The sequence below is a fragment of the Rhinolophus hipposideros genome (genome assembly GCF_964194185.1).
Source record: "Rhinolophus hipposideros genome assembly, chromosome: 10".
NCBI classification, from domain to species: domain Eukaryota; kingdom Metazoa; phylum Chordata; class Mammalia; order Chiroptera; family Rhinolophidae; genus Rhinolophus; species Rhinolophus hipposideros.
Window position 1 is genome coordinate 37,779,677 of NC_138056.1, and position 16,708 is coordinate 37,796,384.

At 40.7% G+C, this 16,708-nt stretch overlaps 1 protein-coding gene across 1 annotated transcript in view; it reads right to left on the reverse strand.

The window, feature by feature from the left end:
• The window catches only part of PDE3B (phosphodiesterase 3B), a 140,919-nt gene extending 134,627 nt beyond the window's left edge, over nucleotides 1–6,292 (reverse strand). The window contains exon 1 of the mRNA XM_081062655.1: nucleotides 5,247–6,292. Within this exon, the coding sequence (XP_080918781.1) occupies nucleotides 5,247–6,242 (996 nt within the window). The 5' untranslated portion in view covers nucleotides 6,243–6,292. The remainder of the gene's footprint in view (nucleotides 1–5,246) is intronic.
• Nucleotides 6,293–16,708: the final 10,416 nt, after the last annotated feature.

Here is a 16,708-nt window from a genome sequence, read left to right on the forward strand (position 1 = left end):
CTCATGGTGATTGCTTCGTAAGGTATATAAATGTCAACGCACTATATTGTATACATAAAACTAATATAATATTGTACGTCAACTATAATCAAAAAGAGCTTCTCATTCTAGAATAAAAAAACAAATAAAATATGCTGAATGCACGTTGTATGAAATGTAAGAAAGAAGTAGCCAAACAATGTACTCTAGCTGATGGAGAGAAAATCTATAAAAATGAGATACCTGCTAGGTAAATCAATACATGAAGTAAAGTTCTAGGTCATAAAAGAAAAGGACAGTGGGAAATACACAACTCTGCCCCAAGTTCTAAGAACAAGCTTCTTATAATCATTTAAATAAATATGGATCAGCTTTTAAATAATAAGGTGAACACCAACCCAATGTCAAAAACTGTCAGGAACTACCCACAGACAGAACCCAGATCTCCTAAAGTTATGCTTGGTTAACACAGTTATTCAGTTTGTTTTGCTTAAATTGAATGTTCTTAGGCAAAGTAGGCTATTGTCGGTTGACTTCCATTCTTCTTACCCTCCCCTCCTTCCTCAACATATAACATAAATATGTTATGTCACTGGTCTCTGAAAGGCACTTGAGCTTGACACCAGCTGCATCCTGACAAGGCACCCTGAAATAACTACATTAGGGACTACGATTACCTTCAAGGTCATTATGAACGATGTGATTTCAAGAGTCCCTCCGATCTCTCTCCCCTTTCTCCCACCTCTACTCCCAAACTCCTTTAACCAGGGGTGTCATTTATCATATAATTGGCAAAATTAACTACAGCCTTGGATAACCATGAATGACTGCAGGTACTTACGCTCTTTACAAAAAGTATAGGTGGATTAGGAGTTGAGACCTAGGTTCTAGTCCTGATATGCCAAATATCTCACAGCATAACCTAGAATCAAGATTTTTATCTCTCTGGAGTTGAATTTCTTTCCTGTCTATAAAATGAGCAGGTGTCAATTAGAAATCTCTTCAATCTCTTCTATATCTATACAAACATATTTAGGTTGAAATAAACTCTTTCAGCAACTACAGATTCTTCATGCTTTGGTTGGGGTATAGGAAGGCAGGAGAATGTGCTAGGGAAACAGGATGTCTTGGTAATTGAAAGGAAAAAGAAAAAGAATCAGAGAAAGGCATGACACCAAGTAGGCTAAAAAAACCTGAGGATGATGAAAATACAATTTCCAGTTTTATTTATGGTCGGTCCTATTTACTTTCCACTCAGTGTGGGAAAACAAAAACTATGGGAATGTTACTATTTCTTGAGATAGTGTGAAAATATTCTGTCAACTTTTATTTTTAAATATGGCAAACTCTGCTACATTAGAGTTTTGTTCTCGGTTTACGCATTAATTTGAGTATCACTGTACTGTCTAAAAACTTCTTAATTTTATTTGTTCCTTAAAGGAGTTTTGAACCAGTGTGAATGGTAAAAGCAAAAGAAAAATATCTACAAGTCAGTAACAATAAGCAGTCCTCAAACAGCTAGAGCCAAGGATGGATGTAGGAAGAGGGTGTTGCCTAAGTCGTAGATGGCTTTCTAAAACACAAAACAAACAAACAAACAAGACTAAGAGCAGATTATAAAGGACTTTGCAAGCAAGGTTCAAGGTCATGTCCACCTTATCCTGCGGACAATGAAAAAACATAGAGGTTTTTAAAACAGCAAGTGATTTGATCAAATCTGTGTTTTTGAACGATAACTCTGATAACAGAGTACATACAATATTTACAAAACAGAGCATAAAATTATTATTATGTAGGTTGATATTTTACTACAAAACATTAACATGAAATTAGAAAAAAACACTCCTGACTGAAACCATAAAATAAATTTCACAAATATTACAGTATTCTTAAATTCATAGTGAGATATGCCTTGCAAATTCCTTAAGGGGGTAAATAATCACTTAAATTTTAAAATCTTTTTAAAAAGGCCTTCATACTACATGTGCATACCTTTTTCAAGTAAAATTAACACTTTAAATAATATTTGTGGGCTTTAAGGCCACAGAATTTAAAAATATTTACCTAACCATTTAGAAAGCACTTAGCATTTTAGGTATAGAAAAATATCTCACACACTAACTTATGACTTTCAAAACCTCGTATTTACCTAGTCTATCACACACAAAATGATCTGGTTGAAAAGCTGAAAACTACATTATAGAATATACAATTAAAATGGCATAGAAATGTAGTTTGTTAAAATCTGTTTTCTATGTAGACAACTGATTTTTTTGTTTTCTTTTTTAACTTCCTATTAGTTTCAGCTGACTCCTGGCAAATATACTACAAACATAAGTGCTTCTTTCCATTAGCCCACCAAGGCAGAACTCAGCAGTGACTAGATTTAAACTTTAAATTTCTAAATGTTTGGCTAAAAACAAACACAAAAAAACCTTAGTTAAGAACTGACACATGTATAGCATTTACACCAAATGCTATCAATCTAATTATGAAAATCAAACATTTTATAAACATATGCCTTTATTTTCAACATAGTACTTACCATAACGTCCCAAAAGTTTAAAATTATTTTAAATCTACTCTCACACAATTAAAAACATTACTATTGATAGGAGTTTTCAACTATTTTTCAAAAAAGTTTAAAAGGAAATGAAAGTATAACAATTTTGTTATCAATCCAAAAATGAATCCACATATAATTTTAAAGTTCTCTATTCAATAAATACAGAATATTTGTTCATCTTTTCCAATCACTGCACCTCGGAAAATATAAGTTAGCAATATCAACGTTCAATATTTAAGTAAAACTTCAAGAACTACTGATTTGTGAGTTTTACTTATGCTTTTCTTTATACCTTACAGAAAGTATAAACTAACTAAAAGAAATGACTTCTAGAATTGGAAGGTATTAGAGAATTCATCTAATGGGATCCCTGATGTGACAGGATACTGAGACTCAGGAAGATTGACTGACTTTTCCAAGATCATACACAGTAGAGCCAACACTTGACTCTCAATCCCATGCCTACGAATCCAGGGCATTGTTCCCCTATATCAGATTCCACTCAAAATCTTTCCGTCTTCCTTCACTTTCTGAAACAATAAAGTGACTTTACACTTGTCATATACAAAGTTTAACACTTTGAAAATTACAAAGTCTGTTGATCTTTTACTTCCATAAAAGCACTGGTTTCCTCCTAATTTCTTTAACATAATCTACATGGAAACCTAATACCAGACCCATTGTTAAACTTCAGGAACAAACATAAGTAAAAATTCTTATTATTACAATCTCTGCTAAATTAAAAATATCTAGTAATTCCTAGTAATGCCAAAATAGTGTTTAATGAATGTTATGTAATGATGTATAAACCCTTGAACTATCAGCATATATGTAAGACGCCAAAAATGTTCCTATTCATAGTGGAATGTGAATAAGAGTTTTCTGCAATAATATACCCTTTTGAAAAGCACAAATCATGTTTTTCTCTAAAACAAAGAATAAATGAAGCTACCTAGCATAACAACACACACCTAGTTAAAGGTTGAAAGAAGTTGCTGTGATGGGAAAAGCACCAGACTAGGATAGAATTAAGAAAACCAGGAAGTTTCGATTTACAAGAGAACCACCATAATTGACTACACCAACAGATTACAATTAAAATACGTTAAACTGTAATGCTGTTAAATTCAGAAAAACTATCTACAAATATGATGAGACTATGCTAAAAGAGTTTTCCGGTGTTCAAAAATGCAACCTATTTAGTCAACTGTCAAATCTATACCATTCTATGGAAACAGTTGCTATTACTTCTCTCTACAGTTAATCTTCTCACAGCAATTTTTCTCCTGATAGACACTTTCCTACACACTGTCTATTATCACTGGCAGTAAACTGAGAAAACAAAAGGTGCACCAGTTTTTGAACATTTTTTCAAGCATTTGGCCAAGTAACTACAGACCACAAAGCGGCCTCTGAAAACACTTTTCAAGAAGCAAAGTGTGGTCTCATTGGACTCTTAGATATCAGTGTTAAACACATCATAAATTCAATGTAGGTTGTAGGTTATTTTGAACAGAGGAGAGCATCAGATGTAGTAAGAATTAGAATCTTTTGTTTCAAACATACTGGGTCCCAGTGTAAAACATACCAATAATCAAAAAGTCTGAAAACCAATGGTATAAACTCCTACTCTCCTAAGTAAAACCTCTCCACTCATCCTCTTAGTTGCTTAGAACACAACATTGAAAAAAGTCTAGGTTCAAATCCCAGCACTGCCACTTATTAGATGTGTGAAGTTGAGTAATCTATAAGCCTAAATTTGCTCATCTCTAAATTGAGGTAATGTCACCCACCACACAGGGTTCTCAGGAGGATTTAAGACAATATATGTAAAGTATTTGGCATTTAGTAAATGCTCAATGAATAGTAGTTATACTTGCTGAGTGTCTTGGTGACATAGAACTGGTAAGATTTCCCTAGGCTACATAAAGACAGTACCTCATTCCCTGATGATAATTTGAATTCCTTTAAAAAACAAAAACATGTAAACATCCAGAAAAAATTGGAAATGCTTTTGGCGTCTTTCCACACGTTACTAAGTTTAAAGGTTAAAGTGTTACAACATTCTCCTAATTATGTAACGAATACACAGGATGAGTTTAGTCTGTAAAAGATTATATTAGCCTATACTGCTGAAATTTGGGGTGAGGGGGAAAGTCTTAAAAATTATTTCCAACAGTCTTTTCATCTAAACTAACAAGTCTCAGTTCCAAAGCTCATCAAGGTTCATCGCTTCCTCTCGAACATCAAGAATAACGAAACCACACTGATTAAAACTCATACATGTGTACATTCACTCACTCTAATAGCTATGTTATCTTTAGGGAGATAGCACCATTCTAACAGCAACTGATAAACGGCACCAAAAAGATGGACCTCAGAGTATGCCAAAGTGGGAGTAGTCAATCCATTAAACCACAAATAATTCACTTCATTCTTCTGAGAACTCATCTATTGCATAAACAAACTCTTTAAAAAGTGCGGTACGATCAGTCTGCTGCTTCATTCCTATTCAAAGATAAAAGGTCCCACTTCGACGTTTTTTAAAAAAAAAAGTGTCCTGCATTTTAGGAATTCTTTCCAAATAACACTTTCTTTTTTTCCACCCTGAGAGTTCACATCCTTTCAAACACACGAATTCGACCGAGGCGATAACACCGCACTCCCTTCCTTAGCAAACCTCGCTCGCCGCCAACCGTACCTGTTCCTTGGAAATGCAAGGCAACGACGGTCTGCGGAACATCCTGGAACTGCCGTAGTAACTGGCCGAAGTTTCCCCGAAGGACACGCAGCTGGACCTCCTCCGGGGTCTGATCACAGGCACTTTTTCCTCCGCGGCACCGGACAACCGAGGATGCTGAGGGGCCTCCCTGATCTGAAAGAAGTGCTCCAGCCCCAGGGCGAGCAGGCAGCCAGCGCCCCCGACCCCGCAGGACAGCAGCGGCCCGAGGGCGGCGGGCAGCGAGCCCAGGCCGGTGGCAGAGACCCACCAGACGCCGCCGCAGCACAGCAGCGCGAGGACGCCGTGTCGGGGCCGCACCCGCCGCGCGAGCGTCAGCAAGCCCACGGCGCTCAGCACCAGCAGCAACCTGCCCGCCGCCGCCGGGGGCGTGTGTGGGGCCGGGCCGTCCGCCGCGCCGTCCCCCGAAGGCCACGACCACCACGGCCACAGCAGAACGTCCCCCAGGTGACAGGCGGCGGGCAGCGCCAGCAGCCACCAGGAGCCGCCGCCGCGCCGGGCCGGGCCGGGGCCCCGCTGGGTCCGGGTCAGGAAGCAGGTGAGGAAGAAGAAGGCACAGGCGATGCTGAAGAGGGGGCTGAGGCTGCGCGCGCACACGCCCAGCAGGGTCCGCAGCCGCGCGGCCCCGGCGGCCCCGCTCTCGGGCCCCGCGCCCAGCAGCAGGGCGAGGACAAAGGCGGCCAGGGCGCCCAGCGCGAGGCGCGCCCCGGAGCAGGGGGAGCCGCGCCGCGGCTGCTGGGGGGGGGCCGGCGGCTGGGGGGGGGCCGGCGGCGGCAGCAGCAGCTCCACGTTGCAGAAGCGGCAGAGGTGGAAGAAGAAGCCGCGCGGAGGGTCCTGCCGCAAGGGGCTCACGCAGCTCTTCACGTAGCCGTTCCGCAGACTCTCGGGGGGCGAGCCGGTCCCGTCCGGCGGCTGCGGGGACCGCATGGCTTTGGCGTCTCGCTCGTCCCTCCTCATGGCCGAGACCGGGGGTGGCTGGCCGCGGGACTCAGCGCCGCGGGCTCGGACGGCTCCGGCTCCCTCGCCCCCGCCCCCGCGCCCGGGGCTCCCCCCGGCTCCGTAGCGCGTCAGGGCTGCGCCCGCCGCCGCGGCCCGGGGTCCCCGCCGCGCGGGCGGAGGAGCGGCGGGGTCCGCGACATCCCGGCGGCGCAGACGGGCGCAAGGGGCTTCTGCTCCTCCGTCGGGCACCTCTGGGCACTGCAGACTGGAGCCGCCTCCCAGCTCCCGCGGGCTGCAACAGTTACTTCACGGCCCCAGCCTGGTCCGTTGGGCGCGCGGGCGGGCGGGCGGGCGGGCGGGCTGGCGGGCGCTCCTCCCCCGCGGCTGCCCCGGCCGGGCGCGCGCCCCCGCCGCGCGTGCCCGCGCCCCGTCCCGCCGCCGCTCGTCCCGCCGCCGCTCGCCCGGCCGCCCGCCCGCGGCAGACGCGGGACCCGGACCTCCCTGGCTAAGCGTGATGGGACCGGGGAGAGCGCGGCCGCGGCCGCCCGAAGACCGGACGGGGCTGGCGGAGACGGGCGGGGTCTTCTTCGGATGGAGGGGGCAAGTCCACCATCCTGCTACCCCACGCGCGCAGGTTCCCTTCGGGAGTAAGTGAGAGACACCCCACCAGGCTCCGACAGGTCACCACTGGGGTCTTGGGGAAAGAGGGTGTCTGTGGTCCCTAAGGGCAGTGCCTAATAGGAAAACCAAGTTGAGGCGGGAGGAGTCAGGTCCTGCCTCTAACCTCATCCCGGGTCAGAGTGGGCCCTGGGACCGCCCCAGCCGAGCTGTGACCTGGCAAGGGCCGGCCACCACCATGGGCATGGCAGAGAAACCCTGATCCCTGTTGGATAAGTCTGTTGGGATAACAGCAACGTGGACACTTGGGCCACGCAGCAGGCCCAGGGTCCTTGCAGTGGCTCTTAGGAAGGAGCGAGCGCGTGGAGTGTTCTCTGGAACATCCAGGTGGCTATGGTAGAGTTTGTCTTCCTCAAGAACCACCTTCACAGGCGAGGCACTAGCACCCCATCCTCCTCTTCCCACCCTTGCCATACATAACCCACTGGTTCACATCTGTAGCCCACTCAACAAGCACAGAAATCTGTTGCAAAGTTATTTCCACATCGAAGGCTATTTCATTGTAACAGCATGTTCTGGAGAGGGGGGCGGAAGAATTGGGTCCTTTCCAAGACCATTGCCCAGTTTGGATCGGTTGGCCGTGAAAGAAGCCAAATAAGATGTGATCTGTGAATTACTGGTGAAACTAGCAGCATGTAGGAAACACTGACCTGAAACCGGGAAGAACTTTGCTGTACCAAAGGGACTGCTCTGGAATCTAACCAATCAGAACTGTCTTAGAAAGTGAACTGTGTTTCCCTCCACCGAAACTCTCCCTTCAACCTCATGACAGGGCAGCATTTCTCAAAGAGCTAATTCCACGTTTTTCCAGGGAGATGAGAAACCTTACTGTGTGGTAAATCCCACAAACAGGCCCATTTTTCACCAATTAATCTCTGCCCACAGCCGTGACCTAAAACAGACCAATTTCGCATATGGTCATAGTTCACATACATAGCAGAAATCACTGAGAACTTAGCATAAGAATTTGACCAAGATGAGAAAAGACCAGAATTCCCTTTTCTGTATTTTGGATAAAGGAAACAATATTTGACAGAGTTTTCAAGTTGGTTACTCAAATGCTTGCCCTAAAAGATAAAAATCCACAGGGTCTTTTATCCACCGTGACCATTGAAAAAATTTTTTAAATCACATTTTAACAAAACTCAGCAAATTCATTTTTTTAAAATGCTATTCCCAGAACTCACCACTGCCAGTCAAAGATTAAAGTGGGAAACTTCATGGATACATTTTGAGCTTGCACAGAAGGACATGACAAAAGTACTATCACCAGCATTGCTGAATTTGCTCATTATAAATTCTCAGAGGAAATAATAAATTGACTTGAAAATTCGAACCAATTCAGGTTAAATTTGTTGTTGTTTTCAACCTTGGGTTGTCACCTGAGGTAGGATAGTCATGGTATTTCCTACCAATGGAAATAATAGTGGACTAGAAATCTACTTCATAGGTTCTAGTCCAGGCCCAGTCATTCATGCCCTGGCATTAAACAAGTCACATGACTTTTCCAGGCCTCATCCTTCTCAGTTGTAAAATGAAGCAATTTAGTTTTGATGACCTTTAGAGTCCCTTCCAGTCTTAAAAAGCGATGGTTTCTGTATGCCCCAAATACAGAGGGTGCCAAAAACATGTATACACGTTTTAAGATAACATCTCTTAAAATGTGAATACATTTTTTTGGTACCCTCAGTATCTAGGCATCCTTTAGATCCATGTTTCAGATTGCCGAAAGCAACCTTTGAATTACTTGTACCAAACTAAAGCAAGCTCTCAATGTTGACAAATAAAATAACAGGATTTGTATCAAAGGACTGTTATCTGGAGAGTATAATCCAAAGCCCTCTTCATATTTCCTGGTTCTCCTCTTTCAGCCGTCTTCCCAGGTCTTCATGAGGCTAAAAACCCAACTCTTTCAATAATCTATAGTTGGAGTGAATCCCTCTGAACACTAATCCCAGTACCTGAGAGAATTCTAAAATAAAATGTAAGGACATGACCAAAGACCATCAGTTTACTTAACTAAAAATATGCACAAAAAGAATGAGCTAGCTATGTTTATAGCAACTCCCTTCTCTGTTTATAGTCTTTGTCAAAGATTATTAGTAGGCAGCATTTCTTAGAGTTCAAAGTATTTAATTATTCTTCTGCCAGATTTAAACAACCAATAGAAATACCTAGCTCTTGTCTTTAGGTTGGAGAATGCATGACCATTATCTATGGTGAAAAAAAGACCTAAGATCAGTTTTCCTCAGCACTCTCTACCCTCATTTTACCTGACTTTGCCTTCTCTCCTATCTTGACCCATGAATCATTCTCTCCGCTAGAATCATTCTCCCAGTTTGATGATCACATGGGATCCTAGTGCTTACCACCCACCTCCCCAGATGTTCTGATGCAAAGCACCCCCCTGTGTATTCCTCTATTCTAATAATGGTGTCCTTGCCCTTTAGTTCCAAAGACCCAGTTTCCCCGTGTATCCCAGTTCATAGGATGAGAATTTTGTTTGTTCTCCATTTTAGGCACCAACACCAATAAACTGTCAATGCCCCCAATTAATTATGGAAGAACTTGGGTCTTTCCAGTCTCGGGGCCAAAAACTCTACCCCTAAACTCTAGTCTAATGGCTAAAGACACCACTGACGGACATTCTAGATGCCACTGCCTGCCCATCTGTCTAACCTTACAAGTACTAGTTGAGATGTCCTATTACTGGGCTCAAACCAACTGAAGAACAGTCACTTGTTCATCTGGCTCCTCTGGTGCTCACCATTGCTAGGTTGGAAATTGCCCTCTCTGTGAATTCCCTTGTTCTCTCCTTGAACCTTCATCCTCAGAGAAGCTAAAATAACAAGTGAGCCTCATATTAGGTCTCAGATCCTCCTTCCCACCTGCCCTGTCTTCTGGTATGTGTGTAACTCTGCATCCTTCTACCTCATGCTTTCAAACTTTTTTTTAATAAGATAGGATTATTTCCTAACCCTAAAATCTAGATGTAAAGAAAATCCATTTTTAGGCGGTATTCCCACACATTCCCTTCCAAAATTAAATATTTTTAAACGGATCTTAGCAGCTGCACCTTTGGTGGCTCTATTATACTTGTTATCATGGAATATAAGTAAGAAAGGATGGCAGAAGAGGTTGGAGGAGGGATAGGACTCTGCCCAGTCGTTATCACTGTCTCATGATCAGGTGGCTTGACTGCTCAGGGTCATTTCTGGAGCAGTGTCTAAAGATTTGCTCAAAGCAGTTGAAGAGCAGACAATAATGGTTACCAGTTCTTTAAGAGCTTATTTCTGTTTGCATTGTCAACTATGGCTTTCAAATGTTTTTCGAAAGAAATGTGCAAATGAAAGCAGACTACTCTTATTGAAGTGAAGGTGTCTAGGCCCATATCCTGACAGCTGGGTAGGTCTCTGACACCTCCTCCTGTGTGACCTGAAGCCCCACTTTGGAATCCTTGGGCAAGGAAACGAGGGAGGAAGGGGAAGAGAGAAGAAAAAAGAAAAAGAAAAATTAAACCTCTGAAACAGAGCATAAAAAATAAATTTGAATTGGCTTTGGGAAAATGCTTAGAACTGAGTGCTCTTTCTAAAATGTAATTTTTCCGAATTCAGTAATAAAGCAGCCCTAATTTCTCAGGGATAATGCTGTAAAGCAGTCAGATCGATTTTAAATATCAAAATTTCAGGAATAGCCAGTAAATTAACCAGAGTCAGTGAGAGTCCAAGTTCCTACGACTAGAGTCTTTCCTTAAGATATGTGAAGGACTGGCCAGGCTTTTAAAGAATCAAAGAATTAACATTTACCATCTCGCATTTGAAAATAAAAACAGACTGGCTTTTCTCCTATATAGAAAGGATCGTTCTGTTTTCAATGCGCAGTGGCAACTCTGTTGCCTACGTGTGGACACAATACCTATTTCCCCTCCAGCTAATGCTCAACTCAGAATCTGAACCTCACTTTGACTCACTGTTTATTTAGTTCATTCATCTCAACAAGTATTTACTGACTGCTCACTATATGCAGGGCCTGTGTTAGATGCTATTTAGAACATTAAAAAAACATAAAGTTCTTTAGAAGCTTCCTCAAGTTGCGCTTTTATGTGGGAGACGGAGCCTAGGCGCATAGGCTATTAAAGAGCACAAGAGAATTATGATTAAAAAACAAAACAAACAAACAAAACAAAAAACTCTTGGAAACAGGGCTTCAGAACTAAAGAAGAAGAGAATCCTTCTTTTCCAGAGTCTCCCCACTCTGTGGTTGTCTCAGCTGGTTTTCACAATTTGTTTCTCCTTCTCCATCAGTTCCAGTTCTTTCCTCAGTGTCTGGATGACTGTCTTCCTAGCTCTCTCCTCTCTCCCCACCTTCTCTCTATCATCTCTATATTTGATTCCCTTACTCCTTTTACTTTCTCAGTTGTCCTATGTACCACTTCCCTCCGGCAACATTTAATCTCTCTCCCTAATGAATGCGTTCATTCAACAGTGAAGTGCCTGGCATTGTGCTAATTGACAAGGATACAATGACGAAAGGGGTGGTTCCTGCCCTTCAGGGTTCACAGTGAAAGCTAGAAAAGTAAAAAGACTGCTAGAGCCCAGTGTAATAGGAGCTATGATGTAGAGGCAAATGAACTCTGTGTACTTTGGAATCTCAGAGCTACAGCTAACCCACACCAGGGTGGGAATATCTGGTAGGGAGTAATGCTCTTGAGAAAGATTTCTGGCCTTGGAATTGAAACTTAAGTAGAGGTAAAGCAGGGAGAAAAGATTATCTAGGCAAAGGAAGCAAGCAAGTGCTAACATCTAGAGGAATGCAATTATGGTGCATTTGGATAATTTCAAGTGTCCTATGGTTGGAGCACAAAGTATGAGGGGCAAAGAACAAAAGTGTAAGGTGTGAGGAGGCCCTAATACAGAACTGGGGTTTATTGTTAGTATTTACTATATAAAGGTGTATGTTGTTTTCATATTTGTTATTTACATGGAGACCTCTTCGATATACTCTTCAAACACGAGAATTTTGTCTTCCTCAAGCTTAGTTCAATCTCCATACCATGCCTAGTACAGTGCTCATTTAATGCTCAAAATTTTTTGAAGTGTGTTGTATTTCTCAAAAACTTTTTAATAAATCAGAATTTTCAGTTGTATGTCCTTTGATTTTTGCTTTATTATTTAATGAATTGTACTTGAAACTCAATATATAATTTAATACAAAAGTTTCCATATTGACATTCAAAAATATTTTTCTTAACACATTTGCACAAAATCAGTAAAAGAATCCCTTTTCTTAGATTTACAGAAAACATGGCATTTATTTATGTTTGATTTAATTTCCAACATAAAACAAATGTTTAAGAGATGTGTGAGTTTTTTCTGTGTCCTGTTTTTTTTTTTTTTAATTCAAGTGATGGTACCTCTATTTCTTTGGCTATGAAAGAGTATATTCTACTACTTTAAGAACTTTCCTTTTTCTATTTCTACTTGTCAGAGCAACAGTTGTTGACAGAAATCCACTATACTTAAAAACAAAAAACAACTGGCAAAAGTATTAAATCTACAACTACCAATCTGAAAAGTGTTGGATTTTGTATGTGTGTGTGTGTGTGTCTGTTAAACCTAAAACCTGAACGTTGAACAATAAACAGCAATGTAAACTCTTTCCAAGTTTTCCTGTTCCCTCCTTACACAAGCAGTAGTTTCTTCAGTTCTGACTATCCCGGCAGATCTGAAGGATCACAGCCATGACGGTGGCAGCCTACCGTTGACACTGAACTTGTGGTTAATTGTGGAGTTCTGCCACAAAACCACCTCACTACCACAAGCTGGATTCTTGCCCAGGAGAACGACAAACTGCCAGGCCAAGCAATATACAGGAGGCAGCAAGAGCAAACTGCCTTTTACCCCAGACAGCAGTCATTTCTGGATCCAAATGGAGCCAACGGCAGGGCACACCAAAGAAAAATTTAGAACTATGCTTTCTCCACTAAACTTATTTAAAAGGTATTCACGTTGTTTTGCAAGAGAAACGCAAAAATATTCATCCAGTGCATTCTCTAGCATCATCAATAAATGTGAGACTATTCATTAGTACATTTTTAAGTAAGTATTAGATGTGGAAATAAAATTATATTTCTATTACTGTTAACTACTAAGTGAGCCACCTACATATGATCATTGCAAATAAGAGCAAATAATGTGTCTTTGTATGTGTTACTAAGCTGCACACAGCCACATGGCCGCTCTGGGAATTTTATTTGAAAGGCAGGGCAGCACAAGAAGGAAGGAAACCTCAGCATCAGTCAGATCTAGTTACCCTTTGTAGCTGCATGGCCTTGAAGGTTTCTTGATGTTTCGTGTTACCTACCATCTGAAAAATGGGGATAACAATGTCTGCCTTTTAGGGTCATTGTTATGGATTCAATTAAATTAATGTGTAAAATGAATAACAATGACTAGATGCTCAGTAAATGTAAATTTAGTTTATTCTTCTTACATCCTATCCTCTTCCTTATCCCTCCCCATCCTTTCAGGACTTTCCAGGATTCTATCAATTCTGAGTTTTTCCAAGGAGATCCCAGATTATATCTGTTCAACTCAGTTTCAACACTTGCTTTCAATGCCATGTCATTCAACCAAATTTTTGTCTTCCTCTCTATGCAAGCAAATAGGTAAATTAGCAGCTCTCTTTCATCAAGATGCAAATGCTGCAGAGATTTTAATGTGTATTATAAATGCAAAGTTTTTAATATGTTAATTTTTAAAGGAATAGCTACATACTATTGTCATAATTTTGTGGGCCTACATATCTTAGATCTCATTCTGCTGAAGAAATGTTGATTTAGGGTTCATATGTGGTAACATGGAGTAACAGGAAAAAAAAAAAAAATCAAACCTGTAATAACCAATTTTAGCCATAACAGCATTAAACATAGTGAAGACAAGAAAACATCTATGCTTGCAAAAGTTTATTCATTCATTCAGCATGTGCCAGGCATTGCCTAGATACTAAAAGTACAAATATGAATAAGATATAGTCCCTGCCCTCAGTTTGGTAGAGGAGAAAATATGTAAACAAGTGCAGCACAGTATGAAATGCTCAAATATAGCTCTGACCAAGTGCAGTGGTGAGACAAAGAGAAGTTCACAAATGAAGAAATTCTCCTGGGTATTGAAGAATACATTTCCCAAGAAAAAGGTAGAGCATTCCAGACACAGAACAGTATGTACAAAGACATGGAGTCATGAAACAGCATGGGCATTTATGGAACTATAACCGGGTTGGTATGATTTGGGATGGAGGGAAGATGGGCATGGAGAAACGAGGCTGGATGAATGGGTGGAAGTCAAATCATGAGAAGTCCTATAGGCCATGCTGAGGAGCCTGAAATTTATTCTGAGTGATAAGGAACTATTAAAGGTTTTCAATCAGGGAACAGGCATAATCCATTTTTTTTGGTATGCCCAATTTTAATTGTCATTTCAAATCTCAATGGTACTGAATGAAGAATAGTTTGGAAGAATGTGAAGCCAAAGCCAGGAAACTCATTTAAGAAACCATAATAATAGGCCCAATGAAAGATTAAGTTCTGTAAGGCATAGCCTTAGCCACTGCAGTAAATTTGGAAAGGAAGGATTTAATTAATAGATATAATAGCATCTACGGAACTTTCTGATCAATTCCACTGAGGGAAAAGGGGAATGCAAAGGGTTCCCTAGGTCTAGGCTTGGTGACTAGAATATCTGGATGACATTAACCAGGATAAGAAGTACTAGAGAAATCACTGAGAGTAAAGATTATGGATTTCATTTTGAACAGGTTGAATCCAAGGGGAGGTGGTCCTTGGCAGTTGGCTATATAAGTCTGTCTGAAGCTCAAGAAAGCAGTCTGTACTAGAGGTAAAGTTTGGAAGCCTGTAGGTAGGTAGGTAGGTAGGTAGGTAGGTAGGTAGGTAGGTAGGTAGATAGATAGATAGATGATAGATAGATAGGTAGATAGGTAGATAGGTAGATGGATGGATGGATGGATGGATGGATGGATGGATTAAATAGATAGATTAGATAGATAAACATACATATACATATATTTATACATATGCAGAAGTGGAGCCCTGGGAGGAAAATGAGACATTCTCCAGGAGAGTATATGGAAAAGGATCAATTTCTGAACTCTGAGGAATACCCATGTATAAGGGACAAAGAGCAAAGAATTACTCAAAAGATGACTGAAAAGGAAGTGGCAAAGTTAGAGAATCAGGCAAGAGCGGTGTTGCATACCAAAATAAGAAAGTTTCAAGAAGGGAAACAAAAAACATGCCACATTCTAAAAAGATGAGGACAGGAAACTATCCACGTCATTGTCAGCCTTATGTGGAACAGTTGCCATGGTGGAAGCAAAAGCCAGACTGCAGTGGATTGACCAATGAATTTATGTTGACATTAAGAAAAGTTTCATTCTAGAAAGTCTAGTCAGGAAAAAGCTTTACTTTCTTTACAATTAGTTTCATCATTATCTTTGTTAGTTTTGCTAAAAAACATAATTTAAATAGCTTACTGTTACAATATAAAGATCACACACACTCACAATTTTTCTCCTGTGTAAAAATTAATAATAACAGATTCCCCTTAATTGTGTACCTATAGTCTTCACTATATTGTTATAAATAGGAAGTATAAACTAGCACTTATTTTGTATTTATAGTAGTGTCCTACAAATAAAGGAATAAAAAATAAGAACAGTGAAATTACAGATTCTGTATATTACAGAAACAAACATCTTACATAGCTCTGAGAGATTTTTTTTAACTAAGCAGTTATTATCCAGCTTCAATAAATAGTATAAGATTAGTCTGATTCTTTTTTTCCTTGTATCTCTTTGAAGTCAGTGAGAAATCATTTTTTAAAAGATTCAAACGATAAGATCATTTAATGGTCTTGTTCAGCATTCTTTATTTAAAATCACAACGTTTCACCAGCTCTGGAAATAGTAAACAAACCACTAGATCTAATGAAAAGCAAGATGTAGATTTATATATTTAGAGAATTTTTTTAAATACCTGGTCAGATTTTAGACAAAAGCAAGTGTATTTAACGTTCTTTTCCTGCTAAATAACCAGTATTCATTGCAGTGCTCCAGTTAACCTAACATCAGTCTTCACTAGAATTATGCTTGGCCTCTTCCCAGTGACAACTCTCTAGCATGGTTTGGTACTTTGGTAACTATATTAAATGTAAGTGCAAACTGTGAAAAATAACAAGAACCCTTATACAAATTCAAGGTTTTAATGCTGTCTTTTGGGGATGTGTAATCATGTTTAAAAGGATGACTAATATCCACTTTAATATGGACAAAACTTTAAACAAATCAAAACTATGTTTTTTAAAATAGTAAACCTCATGGGTATGGCTGATTTTATTTCTTGGTGACCCCCTCCTTTTTTCAGGTGAAAAGGTTTATATCAGATTTCCTCTCATTATAACCTCTCAAATGTTGTCCGGACCGGCAACCCACTCTCTTTAAACAAATACCAGCCAACCAGGAAACCATGAAGTTTTATTGTGCTATAAAATAGACCAGACTTTTCCAAACCTTCGTAGGAATGAACCTGACTAAATCTTTACTAAAAATAATTTCAAAATAAACTGTAGGCTCCAAGTTTCTCCAACAATCAAAATTCCTTCATCAACCTCATTCTCAAGCTCTTCACTCTTCCAGAACTATGTTGCAAGCAGTTTCTCTGGCCACATATTCATAATAAGAACTAAAGGGTGCACTTCTATTCAATTACTGGGATATAAGAATCGATACAA